Source organism: Hippopotamus amphibius, chromosome 14 (assembly GCF_030028045.1).
Source record: "Hippopotamus amphibius kiboko isolate mHipAmp2 chromosome 14, mHipAmp2.hap2, whole genome shotgun sequence".
Lineage (NCBI taxonomy): Eukaryota > Metazoa > Chordata > Mammalia > Artiodactyla > Hippopotamidae > Hippopotamus > Hippopotamus amphibius.
In genome coordinates, this window is record NC_080199.1 from 12,932,850 (window position 1) to 12,955,740 (window position 22,891).

General features: G+C 39.5%; 1 protein-coding gene across 1 annotated transcript in view; it reads right to left on the reverse strand.

The window, feature by feature from the left end:
- RAP2A (RAP2A, member of RAS oncogene family) overlaps positions 1 to 18,925 on the reverse strand; it is a 36,233-nt gene extending 17,308 nt beyond the window's left edge. The window contains exon 1 of the mRNA XM_057707565.1: positions 18,606 to 18,925. Within this exon, the coding sequence (XP_057563548.1) occupies positions 18,606 to 18,919 (314 nt within the window). The 5' untranslated portion in view covers positions 18,920 to 18,925. The remainder of the gene's footprint in view (positions 1 to 18,605) is intronic.
- Between the last annotated feature and the right edge of the window lie 3,966 nt (positions 18,926 to 22,891).

Consider the following 22,891-nt stretch of genomic DNA (forward strand, 5'->3'; position numbering starts at 1 on the left):
TTTTATTTTTCAGAAACAAAGACAATCTGCCCCAGTAATGTGTCATATGTGAGGAAGTGTTTGCAACTGGAAGCCTTAAACCATGCTATTTAGAAACTAAATGCAAAAATATCTGAATAAACCAGCTGATTCCCTTATTTTTTTTTTAAGCACAATATCCAAGATATCCAAAATAAGGCAGAGGAAAGCAGTTGCTGGTCCACATGTGATACTTTCACGCGTAGCTAAATTTCAATCTGTATTTTAATGTATATACGGTCATCAAATAATCTGTCAATAAAGTACACATCTTCTTACATAATATAAATAGCAAGGAAAATTCAAGCTTGGACACATATTTGAAGAACACATAGCTTTCATCCACCTAAGAAACAAAGGTCTTCAGACATAAAACATGCATTTTATCTTTAGTGAGAGTTGAAATCTAAGACCTCTGCATTAAAAAACAGGTCCAACTACTGTACTTGAAAAGACTAAACTGAGTCAATTGCTCAGGAATACACAAGTTATTTGAATTGTTATCTAAATTTATATCAAATTATAGGATATATCTTCTCAGCATACCCTTATTTTAGAATTCTTGGCAAAAAATGTTAACGAATGAAAATTCATATATATTTGGTACACAGTTCAAGTTCAATTACAAGTACTTTTTAAAAGTTACCTCTGACTGAAGAAGATTTAAAGATGCATCAAAGCTAGGAAGAGCTAAGACTCTTTAAAAACTTTTAAATTATGAACAGAAGAGTATTTTTCCTGGGGTATTTTCCTACTGGTGTAGTAAGACTTTAAAATATTTCTTATTTCCTACAGCTGATTCACTGTGGTGTACCTCAAAAACTGGCACAACAGTGTAAAGCAATTATATTCCAATAAAGAGCTTCAAAAAAAATTCTTATTTCCAAAGGACTACATACAAACAGCACCAAACAGTACTAAAAAACAAAAACACACTGAATGTCTAGAAAGCTCAGGTTATCAGACCAGCAGGAATTAGCTTTTCTTCTCTCCAGCAATAAACAGGTCGGGGAAGAGCACATCAGTTATGCACGACAGGTTGTAACCGGTTGGTTCAACTGGCATAAGTTTGACTGGTGATGTCTATTAAAAAGGTTTTTTCATTTGAAATGGAAGAAGTAACAGGTGACAGATGGCAAAGGCAAAACAAAACAAATGCACGATGAAGCAAGGAGTTGGAAACTACCATTATTGGCAGAGATTACGGTGCCCAACAGCAGCCAATGCAGAGTGATGAGCTGCCGATATTTTGACAGGATTCAAGCCAACAGCCAAGGAAAAGAAGTTAGCAACAGTTATAAGAAGCCATTATGAAAGCGAGGGAGAAAGGGTGGTAAGCAAAAGTCTTCAAAGGTCTCTAAAGTAATTAAGTTTGGGATGAGAGGCTGTAACAACAGGTCTGGAACAGCAGTGATTACAGGGGACCGGCAGAGTGAGAATTACTGGATGTGAGAAAATCCGTCCCTTCATTTTCATTCCTGCTACAAAACCCCTTTCATCTCCCAGACAACTCATACCTGAGCTATGCAACAATCTCTTAACTGGTCCCACCTCCAGTTTCTCACCCCTCTATTCTATTTTGTATGTCACTTCCACAATAGTTATCTTAAAACCCTACACAGGGTCCTCTCCCCATTCCCCCAAACCACCACCTCAGAAAAATGTGCAGTGGCTCCACAACCACTTCATAAAGGCTATCTCTAGGTTAACAGTCGAAGTCAACCACAATTTAGTCACCGGCTAAAATCATGATGGAGCGTACCTCAAGAGGAAGAGAACTGGATGTGGATTTGGGGGACCTAGAAAAAGTCCCAGCTGTGCTCCCTCAGATATGCCATGTGACCTCTCTGAGCCTCACGTTCCTTATCTGTGAAGCAAACATTACTGATCCTCAGGTACTATGTTATGGAAGATGACGGTGATGACTGCTAATAATAGCTACCATCTGTGACGGGCTTAGTAGGTGCCAGACACTGCGCTAAGCAGTTTACATGAATTATCCATTGAAGTATTATGGATACTGTAAAATACTACAAAAATGCAAATTATTCTTTTCTAAGTTCTCCCAAACCATCTGTTAGTAAGTCAGTTCTAGAATTTTAATTGCGGTGATATATCTGCAAGAATGTACAAAAATTGTTACATAGTATCTCATTTCCTAGCTCCAGCTTCCATTCCCTGGCAGGATGGCCAAACCTAACCTTCTATTCTAAAAACCATTAGTTCTTGTGGGAACAATGTGAGAAAAACAGGATGGATACTATTGCCTCTAATATCAGAAGCTGACAATTTTACCATCTTCTCCGAACAGAAGCATCTTTCCTTATTCTTCTCACTCCAAATCCTGCTAAGTCAAGTCACTAGAAATGAACCATGGCTCTGAAGCTCTATAAAACAATGTGGGATAATAAAAAAGAAAATGGAAACAAAACAAAACTGAAGAGAATTAGGAATCCTGAGATAAAGTTTTGATTCTGCTTTAAACCAGCTGTGCCACCTCGGAAGTTAGATCTGGGACCTCAGGAAGGGCAGGGCCATGAACATTTTTTATGTAGCTGTATCTCCAGTGCTGGAATCAATTCTTGACACTTACAGCCATACAAAATCATATGAGTTTATGAAGTGATGATCTTCAAATATGACAGTTTTTGCACGCAGCCCATAGTGAAAATGTCACAGAAACAATGCAAACATATTCGTGATCACCAGGCTGAAAAAGCATTTTGGATGTATACGATCTAGACTGCTTTATTTCTTTATTCTTTACCATGCTTTCCATTAGATGCTGAAATGCTTAAACTGACTTGCAGTTTAAGAGGTCTCCAAATATTCAGAATCCACACTGTAATGAACTGAAGGGACCTTTACTCATAATTCAACAAACATTTACTGGATGCTTTCTTTGTGCCAGGTGCTGGATATCAAAATTGAAGCAGACCACCACCAAACAAATACAAGAAAGCTTTTTTTGTTAACATAAATTAGATGGTATATATCAACTAGTTTCATAAACAATATACACTGTGGGTAGAGTAAAGGGGGAGGGGTCAGTAAGACTTATTATAAGCAGTTGCAAAGCATATACATATATACTTAGATTCTTCTGCTGACACTAAATTTTTTGGACACAATTTTAATGTTATCTTCTAATAAAATTAAATATGATCTTCAAAGTGCATTTAGTCATGTGTGGGTAGGAACAGTAAAATGACACAGGACAGATAAAGTGTGACGGCAGATGGTAGGTGCCTGCATCAGTTTGCCACCTTTTAAGAGAGAAAATACATTCAGTCACTCACTTATCACTTAACCTCAATAAATATTCTGTAAAGATCTTAACAGAGAAACTCAAGGATCAAAAGTACTCTTTTATCAATATAATTTCTAAAATATCAATATATTCACCTAAAAATGTTTTATTGTTCCAGATAATTACTGCTGCATAAAAAACTACCCCAAAACTAATGGCTTAACATAACAATTTTACTATATTTCGTGGTGGTGTGAGTCAGGAATCTGGACAGAGCTCATCTGGGTGATTCTTCTGCTCCACGTGGCACCAACTGGGCTCACTCAGTGGTGTTCAGCTAGGGCTGGGCTGGCCAGAGGGTCAAAGCTGGCTTCACCTCAAGCCTGGCCTGTTGGTGTGCACAGCTGGAAGGGTAGTTCCCTCCCCCACTCTATGTAGCCTCAGGGCCTTTTCATATGTTCTCCTGGAGGGTAGCTGGATTTCTCACATGGCAGCTCAGGGCTCCAAACAACCACAGTAGAAGGTGCTTAGTCCTCTGAGAGACTAGGCTCCGAATTTGCTTAGCATCACTTCCGCCATACTCTCTTGGTCAAAGAGTTACAGGCCAGTCCAGGTTCAAGGGGAGGGGAAACAGATCCCACCCCTCTCTGGGAGTCGGGTCAAACAATCCACAGCTATCTCAGTCTAGCATGTTTAGTAAAAAAAGATGTCATCCTTTAAACGAATAAAATTTCCAGTTCATAAGGATCTGTTGCCTCAAATTAAGAAATGTAATACAGAAAGATGTGGCCAAGTCAAAGAAAGAGGCTGTTTATACAGACGGGATATCACAAAGATACATGTAAAAATGGGACTGAAACTGTCATGATTCTAAAAACAGGGAACTTAAGGTAAGAGTCTAGAGGGACCATACAATTTATTGCCAAGAGACACTTTTGAGATGGAAAGGGGCACTGCAAATAAATGTACCAAGGCAACAGGCATAAACCTGAACTGTCCCAGGTAAACAGAGACACGGGGTCATCTTTGGAGGAGAGAGAACAGAACAAAGCAGTGGTACTTATTCAAAGGAAAATATTTACGGGACTGTTAGAAGCCCAACAGTATGGCCTCCAAAAGCTTCAGGACTTGTGATTTTAACAGGGTGTGCTGATGAGAGCAACAGAACAAACCTCCTTCCCCCAAATAGTCCCTTCCTCCATAAATGTCCAAGTATTTCTTTCAGTAAAACCAGATGATGTGCTCAGGACAGCCCAAAGAATGAACAGCGTCATCAGGAGTGGCCTTTTCAAATGGATGCACCTCTGGGAGGCGTCCTACCATCCAGCACTGTTTACATCCTTCCCCTCCGAAGGTAGCAGGATGCCGACGCCGGTTGATGGCCATTTGAGAGCAAGAACACGCAGAGTTTATGCAGACATTACAGCTCTTTAAGGCAAGACCACTGAAAAAAGGTCTGTCATCAGCAACATGTGTAAACTGATTAATCACTGAGAAGTTATTTTCTCATCTCCAGCTCTTCTAAAGTAAACTTAAAAATCGCCTTAACTTGCTCGTTAGTGTTCATGTATGCACGCTCTTGTCTTACAAGGAGCACCCAGGCCCTCACTATGCCCACATGACTGATGGCCAAAGTCTGTCTGGAGTGTTGGTCCACAAAGCAGAAAAGAAAACAGTCTGAGTGTATGTGGGTCATCTGGCTGGGGGGGGGGGGGGGATTATATTTCAGATAGTATAGTTTTATATATACCATATTTGGATATTTCAGTTTTATGAAATGAAAAGCCAAAAAGCTGATTTGAAGATAAAGCTTATTCTTTGTTTCTTAATCTATATTAAACTATCCCTGATAATGAACTTTTATCTTTAGCTAATCTTCCAGCTATCTTCCCTGGGTACTAGCCAGTCTACTCTGTTTTCTCTCAATTATCCAAAATTTACTTTTTAAATGCTTTCTAAGATAACAATTCTGCTCAAACCATTCAACAACCAAATACAAACAGAAAGTAAGATTTGATTTCCGGGGAGGATCAGTACTAAATATAACAAAGCAAATACATAATTGGTGGCATTAGTCTTACAGACAAATTTCTGACTTTCTATAACAAGTCAGAATGCATCAAACAAGCTTCTTCTAAACAAGTGAGAGAAACAGGTGAGGGGGATTAAGAGGTACAAACTTCCAGTTACAAAAGAAATGATTCAGAGGTATGAACTACACAGTATACATGTGTACAGGGGAATACAGTCAATAATAATGTCATTTCTTTGTATGATGGCAGGTGGTAACTAGACTTATCACGGTGATCATTTTGTAATGTACAGAAATATCGAATCAATATGTTGAGCACCAGGAACTCACATAGCGTTGTAGGCCAATTTTACTTCAAAAACAAACAAACTCACAGAAAAAGGGAACAGATCTGTGGTTACCAAAGGCAGCGGTGTCTGGCAGTTGGGGGAGGAAGCAGATGAAGGCAGTCAAAATGTACAAGCTTCCAGTTACAAGTAAATAAGTACTAGGGATGTAACGTACGTGATCAATATAATTAACACGGCTGCATGTTCTACATGGAAGTTGTTGGAGAGTAAATCCTCAGAGTCTTATCACGAGGAAAACATTTCTTTTCCTATTCTCTAATGTTTTATCTGTATGAGATGTTAGATGTTCATTAAACTTCCTGTGGCCATCATTTCATGATGTGTCCAAGTCAAGTCATTATGCTATGCACCGTAAAATACGGAGTGCTTCATGTCAGCTATAGCTCAATAAAATAGGAAGGGGAAAAAAAAAAGTTGTACCAAAAAAAAATTCCTTAGAAAAAGTGGCCTAGTAAAAGCAACTATTCTTAGCAAATAGTTTAAAACTCAGAAATCAGATTGCTTTAAAAAATGTATTCTGTCTCTCTCTTCATATATAATAAACTCAACTCTGTCATATATTCATTTGCAGTACATTTTGGCATACCAGATGGACAAAGATAGTATCTTGTACTTATTCTGCATAATGCCCAGGGTGATGTTATGCAAATAAAGTGGTTTAAACCATAGTATCTGATGTTGACAGTGATGACTCTTATACAAAGACAAAATTTCTAGAATCAATTTATTAAAAAGCTCTGTCACATTTTCCTCCATTGCCCCGCCCCCGTGTGTGTGTGTGTGTGTGTGTGTGTGTGTGTGTGTGTGTGTGTAGTTATATGTAACCAGCCATAAACACTATTAAAAATCATCTTCACCCCATGTATAGTTTTGGTAGTCATAAAAGGTCTATTATTATTATCAACTGTTTAAAGAAGAAAAGTGTTATTTAACAAATACTTATATGCCTGATCACTTTCTATAAAGTATTTTTTATATTTTAAATACATGTACTAAAAAAAAATCAATTATTTGTAACAAAATCATATTGTCACCATTTACAGGTGACAGAGTCTCCTGTGGAAGGCAAAGACAGCAAGTATTCAGGGTCTATGCTGTAAGTTCTGTTAACACACACACTGCACGAGCACTTCAGAAACAGATGATAAAGCAATGGAAAAATGGAAATGCAATACTAGCGTAGCCAATATATATTTTTTCTAGATACGGGAAGGCAACTGATTCTAATGCTTAAGAAATCATGTGGCAGTATACTGACTTATAAAGTCAGAAAATGCTTGGGTCTCATTTCTATTGCTGTGATTTTTGGTGAAACTTTATTACTGATATTTTAGGGTTACTATGTAAAGAAACTTCACATTCATTACCTCATTAAATATTATACCTATACTCCAGATGAGGAAGTTGAGAGACAAAGAATGCTAAGTTGCTCCTAATCACACAACTAATAAGTACTGAAGCTCAGCTTTAACTACATTAACACTTATGGTCTTCATAGAAAAGATTAGATCAGTATGCACAATAAGATTAGATACTGAATTAGAGCAATTATAACATATACAATATTTGTTACGTTCATTGTAAAGCTAAGGATGCATGTATTTAGAATTAAGAACAAAACAAAATTTTCCATCCAAAACCAGAGAAAATGCTCTCAGATTTCATCTGCAGAAAGATGTAAAGACATCTGGTAAGATGAAAATATTAAGATGTACTGAATTATTAATATGTTGTAGGATTTCCACATTTGAATTATTAATTTTTAAGGGCTGCTGCTAGAAAAGCATGAAAAACAACACTCTTAAATGTTTTAAGTAAAGGTTCATAATGTTTCTCTGGGGTAATTTTACTAAGTGATTTTAAGATAGCTATAATTACAGTCATCTTCATCTATTTTTACTGTCTTAAAGGCAGAGCGGAATCAATATTACCCTGGACAGATGCAGCAAACCTCTTATAAAGATCAGTCTCCCAAGTCTCCACAGCAACCTGCTGTAGAAATAAATACATTCTGGTTGGGATCGGACTGCGACATCCCATTCTCTGTCCTAAACTTCACAAGACGGGAGCTGTCCTGTCTCATCAGAATGAACAAAATTACATGAGAAATATGTCCTCATATTTGTGATATGCCCAACAAACAGTAATAAATGCTTCCTCAAAAGACACACTTTATGTATCTTTTTGTTCCCTGACTAAAGGTATCTTTCTCCCTGACAGAGGGTAGCTGGAAATTCATTTCACTTCTGGAGCATTTACATAGCACTGGTGGAAAATGGAAAAGCAGGAAGAGAAGATAAAAGTTGTTTCAAACTATGAAAGAGAGTTCTGTTTATTTTTCTTAGAGTAAAATGTTCCAGGATAGCAGTTTTCAAACTGTGTGATGAGATCAACTTAGTGGATCAAGAGAAGCACTTAAAAACAATGAAATAAAATAGAAAAGAATAAAACAGAAAATATAATGCCAGCAACATGGGAAGTGTAACTATTGTTTCAGGAAATTTTGGCTTCAGTTATACATATTTATGCCTGTATGTGCACTGTAAAATGTATTTCTGAGAACCATGATTAAGAAAAGGTAAAAAACCACTGCTGAGTGAATATAAAGAAGTAGACATGGTTTTTTTATTTTAATATTTTGTTTTTTGACAGATAATAACAATTTTAAAAAATGATAAGACACTGATGAAAGAAATTGAAGACACAAATAAATCTAAGGCTGTCCCATACTCATGGGCTAGAAGAATACTGTTAAAATGTCCATAATACCCAAAGCAATCTACAGATTGAATGCAACCCCATCAAAATTCCAATGGTATTTTTCACATAAATATAACAAACAATCCTAAAATTGTATGGAATCACAAAAAATCTCAAACAGCCAAAAGAATCTTGAGAAAGAAGAACCAAGCTGGAGGTATCATACTTCCTGATTTCAAACTATATTACAAAGCTACAACAATAAAAAAAAAAAAGAGAGAGACATAAAACAAACATATAGACCAATGGAACAGACTAGAGAACCCGAAATAAGCCCATACATATATGGTCAACTAATTTACAACAAAGGAGCCAAGTGTATACAATGGGGAAAGGATAGTTTCTACTGTAACTGGCGCTGGGAAAACTGGACAGCCATATGTAGAAGGAACTGGAATACTATCTCATACCACACAAAAAAATCAACTCAAATGGATTTAAAGATTTGAACATAAAACCATAAAATTCCTAGAAGAAAACATAGTGGGGTAAGCTCCTTGACATTGGTCTTGGTAAAAATTTTTTGAATTTGACACAAAAAGCAAAGGCAACAAAAGCAAATAACAACAAGTGGGACTACATCAAATTAAAAAGCTTCTGAACAGCTAAGGAAACCATCAACCAAATGAAAAGGCAATCTATAGAATGGAAGAAAATATATCTCATAAGGGGTTAATATCCGATATATACAAAGAACTCATACAACTCAACAGAAAAAAAATCCAATTAAAAAATGGGCAGAGGATTTGAACAGACATTTTCCCAAAGGAGACATACAGATGACCAACAAGTACATGAAAAGGTGCTCAACGCTGCTAATGAGGGAAAGGCATGTCAAAATCACGAGATATCACCTGTGAGGATGACTATCACCAAGAAGACAAAAAACAAAAAGTGCTGGAGAGAATGTGGAGAAAAGAAAGCCCCTATGCACAATGGGTAGGTATGTAAATCTGTGCAGCCACCATTGAAAACAGTATGGAGGTTTCTCAAAAAATAGAACTTAAAAATAGTTCTTAAAAACAGAGCAACATATGATTTAGCAATGCCACTTCTGGGTATTTATCCGAAGAAAACAAAAGCACTATCTTGAAGAGACAATCTGACCCCGCAAGTCCACTGCGGTATTATTTACAATAGTCAAGACATGGAAACAACCTAAGTGTCCACCGATGGATGACCTGATAAAGAAAATGTGGTATATATAAAACAGAATATTATTAAACTGTAAAAAAAGAAAAAAGGAAACCCTGCCATTTGATACAGTATAGATGGACCTTAAGGACATTATGCTAAGTCAAATAAGTCAGAAAGAAAAAGACAAATAGTGTATAATTTCACTTATATATACAATCTTAAAAACAAAACAAAACAAAACCCCACAAAACTGAACTCACAGATACAGAAAGGAGATGGGGGAGGGGTTGGGTGAAATGGGTGAAGGTGGTAAAAAGGTACAAACTGCCACTTATAAGATAAATGATAAATAAATCATAAAAGGTGTCACCACACACAAAAACAGTGTAACTATGTGTGGTGATAGGTGTTAACTAAACTTACTGTGATCATTTTGCAGTATATACATATATGAAATCATTATGTTTTATGAGAAATAACTCCTAATGTTTTAAGGAAAGGTTCACAATGTTTGTCTTGGGTAATTTTACTGAGTGAAAAAACCCTAAAACTATTACAATGTTATATGTCAATTATATCTCAATAAAAATAAACTTTAAAAACTCAGAAAAATAACTAATGACCATATTTCTCCATAAAATATCAATTTGTTTGTTTTCAAATCTTAAGCATATTAAGGAAACAAAAAACAAAACAAAATCAACAATCCATCCAATTCCACCAGTGAGTACATTTCAGCATTTTGATTAAAAAGAATGTATAATTTATAAGTATACTTTATTTACATGCTGCAATCTATTTTAAACAGCTTATTCAGAAAGAGTTCTTAGCAGTGTGTGATCAGTATGTTTCCAACATTAAGTAATGAAATGCATTGAACTCCAAACTCCAAAGAACTCCAATGCTGTTTTGTTACTGGACTTCCCAAACCACGCCTTCAGTATACTATGCTGCTGACATTTGGTTCAGATACCCAATAACCTTATTCTGACGCACATGCGGGAAAAAAATCTTATTTCATAGCAGTGACCTTTAATTTAAACCAAAATTTATTAAAAATCAGGCTAATGTAGTTGTCTGTTTTTTATTAGCATTTTCCTACAAGAATAAAAGGTGAAGTAGTTGAAATATTAGGTCTGACATTTCTAAAGAGGTTTCAATCTTTTAGAAGTATAATTTAAACAGTATTCACTATATACTATGTGAAAATCTTAGCAACCATAAATATGCTATTTTAACATATTTTGATAACCTTAAACCCTTAAACTTTATCAATATATTTATATTTTACTTATATACTTTACTGAAATGCATGTCTAAAATCACAGCATTCTCATTATTGATATCATTGTACTTAAAAGGCTTGGTTTGATCTGGTAAAGTATAAAAGTGTGTTTAAGAAATTTAATTTTTCTGTCAGGCTGAGAATGATTTTTAAATATAATGTACCACAACTGTCAAAGTAACAAATAAATAGGCACATATATACACAACATATTTCTTTTCCTTCTTTTTTTTTTTAGGATTCCAACCAAAATTTAATTCAGTCCAAATACTCACGAATAAGTAGAGTAGCTGTGGAACTGCCCATTTACCTTACAGGCCTGTAATCTTCTTTTTTTAAATTTAATTATTTTTTTTATTGGGGTATAGGTGTTTTACAATGTTGTGTTAGTTTCTCCTGTACAGTGGAGTTCCCTGTGCTATACAGCAGCTTCTCATTATTATCTATTTTATACATATTAGTGTATATATGTAAATCCTAATCTCCCAATTCATCCCACTTCCCCCTTTCCCTCCTTGGCGTCCACACGTTTATACATGGCATATTTCTGTACACCATTAACATTTCATGATACGTTTCCTATAGAAATTTTATCTGTACATTTTCACTTCTGCAACTATTGTGTCTCCATCAGTTTTATCTTGGGTTAAAGTCTACTAACATTCAAACTCAAATATTTTTCTCCCCAAAAGGTAGAGTACTTAGAACTCTTTTTAGACCACAGGCCAGAAAAATATAACAACGTGAGAAAACAGTAGGTAAGAACAGATGGAGAGAAACAGATAACAGGGAAAAGTCGAAACAGAGGCAGAGGAAACCCTAGAGTGGGAATCACACTTCCCTCCCCAGGGGCTTAGGTTCTGAAGACAACCGCTAAGAGAGAAACCATGTAAAGTAAAAATTATCCTTGAAAAAACATCCCTTAAGTATGGTGTACACAGTTTTATGTAAAGATCACTGATTAGAAATATGTACAAATATATAATCTATGCATTTTAATGTGCCAAATATAATGTCTGAAAAGATGGCATATAGAATTAAATCTCTGGAGTGTACTGTTACTAGAAAACTTGAACAAATAAAAAGATTCCAAATTTGGTGGCTCTTCCTGTTGGTTGTGTCATCCAGAGACATTTTATTAGTTCCTCCTCCTTAATGTTTATCTGTTAATTATTTGACTTTTTCCTAAAGGAGAGATAGAAAGGCAGTGTCATCCACCTGCCTGGGGCCTGAATATTTCTCATTCAGTGGCCAGTCAAATCACTTTCTGAATCATCCCTTTGTTTCATTTGTCAGAGGATTTATCAATACTCGGGGATAGCTGATATCTTTTGTCTGTGTGTAGTAGAATGGTTGGCTGGCTATTTAAATTCTTTTTGCGCCCTCTACCTTTAAAAAAAAAACAACATTGTAATGATTCCTCTAATTGGAAATTTTATTGATACAATTATCACAAAATCTTAAATAGATAAGACTTGCAGGTCACAGGCTGCTGATTCTTTAAGGTTCACATGAAGCTACTTCTTCCCTTATCGCGCTAACTAGATAGAAGTATTCTCAGAATATAGAACTGGGGGGAGATCATCTACTCCATCTACAACGTGAACTTAAAAAATTCTAATCCTGGGATGGTAAAAAGGAAATGACTATCCTGTAATATTCCAATTTTACAATGCAGCAAAACTAAGTTTCCCCTTCAGGAAAAAACTCTGGGCTATAAAAAGTGACTCACAGCTATTAGGTTCTGTACCTTGGAGGAGCTTTCAATTACAATTTTGGTTTCTGGGAGTATCAAACTGGAGAAGGAGGTGTTTGGGGAAGAAGGAATTGGTGGCTGACTCCAGAAATCACTTACTGGGACAAACATCACTGGCTGTATTTTCTGGTTTCAGCTCCACAGCGCCCGTCTGTTGTGGGGCATAATCTATGTGTTAGCAGCTGGCAACCTACCTCTACCTTAGAGCAGGCTTTTAGGGCAACTTACTGGCAACAGAAAATGTGCAATCAGCTGGGTCACTTAAAAGTGATCACTTAAATGATACAGAAATAGGAATAGGAATAGTAAAAAAAAAAAAAAAGTAACATTCACTTTGGGTGGTACAAATTAACCACCCCTTTCCCCATTCTTTAACCCAGTCTTAAAGCGTGCCATTTCTTCTAGCCTAATGCAATGTAGGAAGTCTCCTCTAGGTATCTTGCAACTCTCAAGTTCTATCCTTGGCCATATTCAATTCTAATTTCTATTCCTGGCTATTCACTTTTATCTCTCTATACTCTACCCAGCAGGTTTCATCTATTTGCCAAATCTGAATTACACACATGCTCCCAAGTCTTTATATTCATACAGAAAGCGACCTTTCAGGCTTTATTCCAATATTCTAACTGCTTATCAAGTGCATCTATCTGGATAATCACCATCTCCAAAGGTGAAATAATCTCCCCCAGCTATTCCTCCCTAATCCTATTTGCTCATGTTCAAAATGTCAAGGTTACTTTTGACCTTTCCCTCTCCCACTAATTTTGATTGTTACATTATTTGTATCCATTCTTTCCTTTCTGTTCCTACAGACACCATGTTTTAATTCAGAATCTTTACACTTCATATAGAAATGAGATTATGACAATATTTTACAACTCTTCCTTCTGAGTCTGGTCCATTACCAGTAAGCCATTTACCATTATCACCATTGTGTTACTATTTCTATAACAATTCTGATCATGGTCCTTGGCTGCAAGATCAAGTCCGAAGTCTTTAACCTTCTGTAATTTAGCTTTATGTACTTTAACCTTAACTCCTCTCACACTTTTATATAAATTCCTGGTTTAGCCAACCTGGCCTATTTGATAGCCAACAAACATACTCAATGCATTTCCCATGCCATGTCCTTCACCTGGAAGACATCGTGCTCCTGATTCCTTAAGGTTCTTATTAAACTACCTCTTCCCTGGTTGCCCTTAGTAGATAGCAGTACTCTCACAGAATGTTAGGGTAGAAGGGACATCGTCTACTCCAGCTGCAAAATGGGCTTTAAAGAATCACCTCCATCTATAAAATTCAAAAGCTTGGGAAAATGGAGGCCACTAACATAATTTTCTCTTTCAACACTAATGTTTTTCAACACATTTTTCTTGATGGTTTCCTATGTGCCAGGAGCCATGCTAGCCACGTGGGATTAGAGTTTAATAAGAAAGACCTATTGTACTTAAATTATCGCCCAAATAATTCAACTTTGATGAGCACTAGTAGCAGTAGAGGGGAAGCACAGGGTGCCCCTGATGTCTGAAGTACGAGTGGTTGAGGGAAGGGGGGAGGCGTGAAGTTAATAGAGTGTGGGAAGACGGGAAGGAGTAAATTCAGTTTGGGAAGATGAGGAAGGCTTCCCTGAGGAGGAAATCTTTTAAGCAGGGCCAAAGAGTAGGAATTAACTCTGCAAAAGGTTAAGTGTTTTCTACATGTGGAAGGAAAGTCCAGAGGTAGACACTGTCATGGAACTAAAAGAAGGTGTGGGTGCTGGAATCCAAGGGGTGAGGAAGGTCACCAGAAGTTGGAAAGGCAGGGAGGGACCAGAGCATGCTGGCCCTGGGACGGTCATGCTGAAGACTTCTGCGCTTTATCCTAAGAACAGGCCTTGGATAGCATGTTCCAAGGTACTCCAAGTCTGGACCACAGCTTACCCTGGGAGGAATGGCAGAAGCAACTATGAAATTAGAAAGAATTTCAGTTTTATTTCAATTGAAATATTTTCTGTATCCCTGTCACTCTTCCCTATGTGTTTGATCTCATCCAAAGTCAATTTGAAAAAACCATATGAATTTATAAAACCCACCATTTTAGCTAGCCTGCTTGGCTTGGACAGGAGCTTGTGTATGTACATATATCCTGTGGTTTTCAAAAGTTGCTTTATGCCACTTCACTTTTATGAAAGATCTACATTAGCACCTGTCTTTGATACCCAAAAGAAATCAGAAGACAATTTCCGTTTTATGAAAAAGGGCAAAAAGTGAAAATAGTGTTCAGCGTTTGGTTTGCTGTGAGCAGTTGAGAGGTAGCACGTACCCCATCAGGGAGAGAGGCACCTCCAATCTCCTTCCCCAGGAACCACACTCAGCATCTCAGCATCAAGCCGCCATACCTTTGGACTGATCTGTGAACATCTGCGCTTTACCTAGATCTTTTTTGGCACATCTGTAAGCAAGATGCGTCCTACGGTAATTGCTTCTTTGCTTTATGCCATTTTGGCTTAGGAAAGGTTTCTTAGGAACGCTCCACTGTCAGATAGCAGGGAGAACCTGTACATGGATGTCTGTGAAACTACAGACACTTAAGGGAGTAGGGGCCTGTTTTACACCTTTTATAAACAAAACATTCCATATAAGAACAATCCAGTGAAAAGCTCCACTTCACTGTTGGCCATGCTTTGGTGCTACAGTTAAAGTTAGATATTCATTCTCTTGCCCTTTCCTATAAAATCTTTAAAAGGAAAAAATATTTTAAGAGAATACCAACAAAAGTTTTCCGAGGACTGTTTTAGTCACAATCGCTTTTTTTAGTATCATCTTGTCTGCGTTTGGTAATGACTTTCAAATCGCAATCACAAATTTACTTCCTCTAAAACTACATTTGTATCAAGGACAAAATTTTAAACAGACGGTGACAAAGTTAAAGAACAGCTGGAATTTTGGAGCAATTTTTGTGTTCAAGGTCTCAACACCCTAAAATATATGATCTTATTTAATCCTAACGACTCTGGAAGATGCATGCTATACTCTAATTCACAGATAAGGAAGATGGAGCTCAGAGAAGCAAGCATTTCCCAAAAATATATACACCTTAGACCTGCACTGTCCAATATGGTAGCCTGGAGCCACATGTGGCTGTTGAGCAATTAAAATACAGCTAGTCTGAACAGAGATGTGCAGTAATTGTAAACTGAACACAAGATTTTGAAAATTTAATATGAAAAAGAAAACTACTAAAATACCTCAATTTTTGAATACTTATTACACGTTGAAATGACGATATTTTAGAGTGGGTTAAATAAAATACATTATCAAAATTAATTTTACGTGCTTCACATTTTTAAAAAAAATAAGCCACCAGACATTTCAAAAATCACACATGTTGGCCCACAACTATATTTGAATTGAATAGTGCTGCCCTAGACCAAAGGCTGGATTCTTGAATTTGCCAGTAAACATCCAGTTCAAAGGCAGCCTGCTATAGAAGAAAAGTACATGGATTCATGCAGATCTTGGTTTAACTCTCCTCTCCACCAATGACTAGTTTTGGGCAAAATATAAACCCTCTCTGCATTTCACTGATATCATCTGCATTATGGTGATATTAAAAATCCGCGAACAACTGCTGCATATAACATGTAAGGCAGTAACTGGTAGAGGGGAGGGAATAACCATGAATACCTCATATGGCAACTGATCAATTTAAAAACTGATTCCCCCAAAGAGTAGAAAATTCACTTATTTGAAAATCATGTTCTATTCTCTTTAAGTGGGAAAAGTTAAAGAACCAACACATTGAATGCCTGCTCTAGCATAATATACATATTATTGTAATATACTTAGTATACACACATCCCTTCTCTCTTTCAACGTTGTTTATAATATGCTATAGGCTGGGAGGCCAGATGGTGAGGTTAGGGTGAAGTAAAATTTATCAGGACACAGAAGGGCCCAAGTGGTTCTTATGGACACAATGGATGAATTCCAGTGAAAAGAGTTTATGAACTACACTTTAGCTTTTCAACTTTTTACATCAGGAACTGAGACTAGTGAGTAAAATGACATCTGGGCAAGTAGAATTCTACTCTTTTTTTTTTTTTCTTCCTGGGACATGTGCAAACAAATAAATTGTTTCAATACACTACGTTTAGACTAACTCATTATTAGTAATCTCTACTAAATCATAAGAAACTACAAAATCTTACGGACTGTCCTATCCAATGACATTTCGCCATATTCTGTGCCCCAGGCGTGTGTTAAGAAGTTTGCCCTGGGCATGTGACTTTATCAATGCATGTATTATCTATATATTTAAATATAAAGGGTGGAGCAGTTGGGGAACTTACTTTATTATTTGATGTATGTTTATGGCCTAAGAGGGACATGTGACAATGTATTAGAATGCCCTGTTTTGCAGGGTTCTTTTTTTTAAAGTCGTATGGAGGGGGAGTTAAAGATATGAGTCACTTAAATGTAGCCTCTTAAATATCATATACTTAATAAATTTAACACCAAAATTGTTCCTATGTTAACTATAGCAATTACCTCTTAAGAAAATGAGACTGAAAAAGTATAACGCCACCAGATGCACACATCTTAGAACATCATTAAAGGTGATCAAAATATCCACTTTATTCTAGTTTAAAATTTAATGAAAGAAGTAACATACCAAATTTTAGTTTAGCTGTTAAAGTGTATATTCAGTGAGTTAAGAGGGGTGGGATGGCTTCAGGAGAGGGCCTCCCCTTTGATCTTATACGTGGCATTAAAAATCTGTTTCTTGTAATGAATTTTTGAGCAACCCCTGAGTACACATGACTTGGTATTTGCTCTTTCAAAATGAGTAGACTCAAACTGACTAAAAATGAGATTACGTCTACAGTACACTTACAACTAGTTTTCAGCAAACGTCTGCAAATTTACGGCTATAGTTAGAATTGGGTAAGAAAAATAAAATTACACTAAATCAAAATTATTAGCAATTATTAACTAATAAGAATCAGACAAAACAGTAACATGTACTTAAGCAGTAATTAGAAAAATTTGCTAAAACTCTGAACTCAGATATTACATTTCTGATGCTTGAAATTATAGGAAAAAATATACTCAGTCAATTTAAGGGAAAACAAATATAATAAGCCATTTAGGCTACCATCCATATTTCTAAAATGCACACTTTAGCAAAAAAGAGTTCATATCAGGAAAGATCTTATTTGCATTTACTTTAAATTAGCTAATATCTGAATCACACCTTTGAAGAAACTTGTTTTATTTCTAGGAATACCTTTTTCCCTCCCTTTTCTTGCTTTCTTTTTTGCTTTTGAGAGGAATGAGGCAGCTAGACTTAAAGTTAAGTAGCATTCTTTAATGTGAATGGGATACTTGTGATCCTATATACTAATACTCTCTTAACCCCACTGAGTCATGTCTTCAAATCATTTGATAATCTGTCTTTAAAGTTTCATCTTAATTGGAGAGTTCATTTTTTGTGAAACGCCTTGGCACCATCCAATCTATGAAATGAGAAAGGTCTCTTTCCTTTGGACTTGACATCTTTAACTATATACCTGTGAGCAATTTTTGCTGTCAAATACTGCAAAGATAGGGTTTTTCTGTGGTTGTTCAATCTGAAAATGTCTCCACTATACTTACACAGCTGCCCTTTTCCCAGCAGAAACCAACCCGCCCCTCTCCCCCTTGCAAGTTTTAAACTTTGTTTCCTTTGGGGTTCTGCACAAGCGCTACTAGTAACATCCAGGAGACAAAGAGCTGTGCTGTGGGTTCACAGAATGCCAAATTTGAGTTGTGAAACAAAGCACTCAAACTGGAGATTCAAGATGATGAGGAGGATGATGCCGGTAAAAAAGAAAGAAAAAAAAAATTACCATAAAGCGTCAGATCCCAGAGCCATCTCCCTAGACAGCTCCTCCCGCCCACGGCCACCCCAGAGCACGCGGGAGGGAGTTCTGGCCCCGGGACAGTGGCTGCCGGCCGCATCGCGAAGCCCCCTGCCCGCGCCCCCGGCCCTCTCACCGCTTCACTCGGATGATCTGGTCCCGCATGGGCTTGATGTCCTGGAAGCTCTGCTGGTTGACGAGACTGTAGACGAGGATGAAGCCCTGGCCGTTCTTGATGTACAGGTCCCGCATGGACGCGAACTGCTCGGTGCCCGCCGTGTCCAGGATCTCCAGCACCGACGGCGACGAGTCCACCTCGATCTCCTTGCGGTAGAAGTCCTCGATGGTGGGGTCGTATTTCTCGATGAAGGTGCCGGTCACGAACTGCACGGTCAGGGCGGATTTGCCGACCCCGCCCGAGCCCAGCACCACCACTTTGTACTCGCGCATCGTCCCTCCGCGGCCGCCGCCGCCGCCGCCGCCCGCGACATAGACCTACGCCCGCCGCGCCGCGCGCCCGGACCCTGCGCCGGCTGCCGGCCCCGCCGCCTCCCGCGGCCGCCCCCACCTCGCGGCCGCCGCGGCCCCCCGGGCGCCAGCGGAGGGAGCAGCAGCCCTGGGCATGGGCCGAGCCGGGCGGCAACGCGGCCCCGCAAGCGCCGGCAGACACCGAGGGCGAGCAGGGAACGGGAGCCAAGGAACCGCCGGAGCCGCCGGAGCCGCCCGAACCGCGGGCCCGCAGTGCCGCCCAGCCCCGCCCCGCTTCGCCCCGCCCCTCGCGCCTCCACGCCCAGCTCCCCGCCCGCCCGCTCTTCCCGGCGCCAGAGCGCGCGCCCGAGCCTGAGCCGCAGCGCTGCCGGGGGCGGGGCCCGGCGGCCCGGGGGCGGGGCCCGGCGGCGCAGCCCCACCCCTGCCCCTCCCGTCGCCTAGGCGACCGGCCGCGCGCGCTCCCGGGAAGTTCTGCGCCGCGCGGAAGCCTCGGCCCGCGCGTAGATAGACAACCGCCCAGGTTGCCCAACACCACCCCCACCCGGTCTGCCCTGTCGAACCCCGGGCCTGCGTCCTGAGCATGCGCAATGCTTCCTCCGGGGACGGGAGCCGTTACTACTCTAGAACGCCACGTTCAGAATTTGCCGGAGACGAGCTGTTGGAGCGGCTGGGGAGACCTCCGGGCTTTAACCTTGAGGCGGGGAGAAGACACCGGCCAGGTCCAAAAGGAGGCCTGGGCGTGAGGGCCTCGCTGGACACCAGTCTGTCAGCATTCCTGAGGGCTTTGGTTTTATCTTGTATAAACAGGAGAAGCAGCTTTGTTCAAGGGAGGAGCATAAACACAACGACACGCAGCTTTGTTTTAAGCGTCAGGACACCGAGGGCGAGATCGCCGGCCCCCACCTAACACACCGCCCGAGGCGGCGAAGGCCAAAGACCGCGGAGGCCGGAGGACGTCGCCGGGGCCCCGCCCACCTTCCCAGCCCCGCCCTCCTTCGCTGCCCGATAGATGTCGAGCTCTTCCCACGCCCTGTCGGCTACGGGCGCTCGGAAAACCCGGAGAGCGGGGGAACCCCCCCGCCGCAGTCAGAAGGCCCAGGGACCCCTCACAGCAACAGCCAGCCTGGGCCCCTCGTAGGAAGCCGGGATTCACCCCAACCAACCAGCCCGCGTTTGTGGACCCCGTGGTATCATCCTCGGCCAATAGAGAGCAGCTTTGTACCACGTGACGCACACCCATCAGCCAATGGGGAAGAGCTCTGGTCGCAGGCTCCGCCGTCCCGTTTCCCACTGTTGGCCGGGCTGGGCGTTTGCCTCCGCACACGCTCTCGCCAGCGAATCGTGGGCGAGCTCAGGAATGACGGAGACGTGCGCTGAGCCAACCAGAATTCGCGATTCCGTTGCCGCCAAGGGCCGGTAGTAGGGAGACGGGGGCAGGCCTGGTGGGGTGTGGGAGGGGTCCATGATTGAGGGGTCGGTAGCAGCACCCTGTTCTGGCAAAGGAACAAGATGTGTTGCAAGCGAGAGTGATGGATTTCGCTTTCAACGTCGTCTCCGTGGCATTCTGCCTAAATGATGGACACGGAAATAGTGCTGAGGGATGTGGGCTGAATCTACAAAACAGGGACTCTTGTCTTTAGGGTGAGAAAATTTCCAGTGGTTAAGGAGGTACAGCAGGAGTTGCCTGGTCCTCCATGCATGCCTCCTAAAACGTTTTTAACAACTCAGTTTCGAAACGTACTGTGCTCTCTGTGGCATTAGATCTTAATTACACACTCTCTTCCACCTATAACGTCAAATTTAGGAGAAGTTATGTCCTTAAATATTACTGGATTATATTTTGCAATAACTGGTTATTGGATTTACCCTCCTTAAACCATGTCCTTCTCCAGCTAGTCTACACCCATCCATTAGTATATCACATTTCTTGGGGTAATACATTTCTATAGTTCTAAGGTTTGATTATGGCATACCTCCTCACCCTTCCTCTTTCCCACAAGGTCATCATGTAGAGAGGATTGTGGTCTGAGTTCGGCAATAAAACAGATGTTCTTTTATCATCTTTTTTTGTGAATTATCAAACTACTACAAAGATGTACTCAGATTTAACAGTGTCCTACAGCCCGTTATCTTAAAATGGGTAACTTACCTTTGCATTATCTTGCCATAGTATAACAGCAAGTTTTTACTTAAAATCATTGCGGGCAAGTGTCCTGTCAAAATAATGTAGTAAAATATAACTCAGTCATTATTTGTTGGTTACTTATCAAAATATGAGTTATATTAGAGCCACCAGAATCAACAGTGAAGGCAGATGGCAAAAGAACTAGGAATAGAGGAAAGTTTTAAGAGAATTGAAACCAAAGAGGGTCTGATACTTCATCTTAATCTAGGCATGTGAATAAGTGACTTAAGAGCTCACATGGATTTGAAGTGAAGCTTCATATCTGAACTTTTTTGGCAGGCATGTTTCAAGAAGACTTTTTTAGGTGAATACAGTGTTCAGTTAGCTTTTTAGAAGTCTCATATATTGTGTAAAACATATGCTTTTTGTGGTTTCTTTAGTAACAGCTACACTTCTTTCACAGAAAAGACGTACTGTCTCTTTTAAGGTCCAACTTGTGTATTGTGGTAATAAGAAGTCCCTAGGCTTGTTGGGGGTTAAATAGAGCCAAGAAGCATCAGACTTTCTCTCTTTGTATAGATCATTACAACCTGTATAGTAGCTTGTATTACAGTGGAACTGAAAAACCATTCACTTTGCAAGGAGTAAAGGTCCAGCGACCTTTTTTTTTTTAAAGAAATTTGCATTGGAATCTTGGGTCCGAAATGTACCCTTAAACAACTGTTTTCATTTCCTAGGTCCCCAGAAGTTGAGACACTCTGGATTGGAGTGCATCTGATAGAAACTGTCACAAAAAAATAATGAGTGGGTTCCCAGTTACTCCACTTACAATTATAGAGAGAGGAGAGGTTTTGGGGGACATTTCTCAGGTTATTTTCCCTGACCTTTCATCACTGCTGACTTTCTTGATAAGGAGAAGTGTAGATACTGCAGCTCTTAGAGTAGTTGTACCTCATTTATATTTCTCATAATGACAGGCCTTAATTTCCATTTCTCAATGTTGCTGTAAAGGTAGAGTTTTAATCACTAAGAGACAAAAGAAACATGTTAAGTAGGAGCATATTTTCCTACCTACTCTGTCTTGGTAGTGACCTGATTTGAGGCTCTATGTAAAATGCTGGTTGAAGGATTAGCTGCTATAGGAAAGGATTTGGGGATGTGTACAGAATTCTGAAGATTTGGGTGAGAATTGGGCGTGTATCTCCTGATCCCTTGATCGTGTTCATTGCTATGCTAGCATGAACTCTCTGTTCTGTGAGTGATTTTAGAAATAAAATGTCTCCATTCATTTGTGGGAAAGACAAAATAAAAATGAGATAAAATGAAATTGAATTTTCTCCTAGAGCTGTAAATCTGTATGATAGTAAAAACTTAACAGTGTACACTGACACTTCAGGGTCTCTTTAGCTTCAGAAGTGCATTGCTGGGAGAAAAAAAGGAAGAGAGAAAAACTTCATTTTTCCTCTCCCCTCTGAATCTGAGAGTTATCTCACCTATGCCCATATGTCCTCAACTGTCACACTTGTGTTACCATGGAAACCTGGCTCCTTTCTTTGCTTCTGTGAAAGATGTTGGAAAAGGTGGGATGAAGTGAGAAATACACTGTGTTCTGGGACTTTCTGACGATAGCAAGAAGCAAGTATGCAAGGAATTTAATGTAAACAAGTTAGTAGAGGGCATTTGTAATATGACCAGTGCTTCTTGGCTATAAGACCCTGATTCCTTTTGCTTCCTATAAAAGCCTGCATATCTCTGATTAACCATAAAGGGGAAGGACAAGTCAAATACATTTAGCACCTATGAGATGC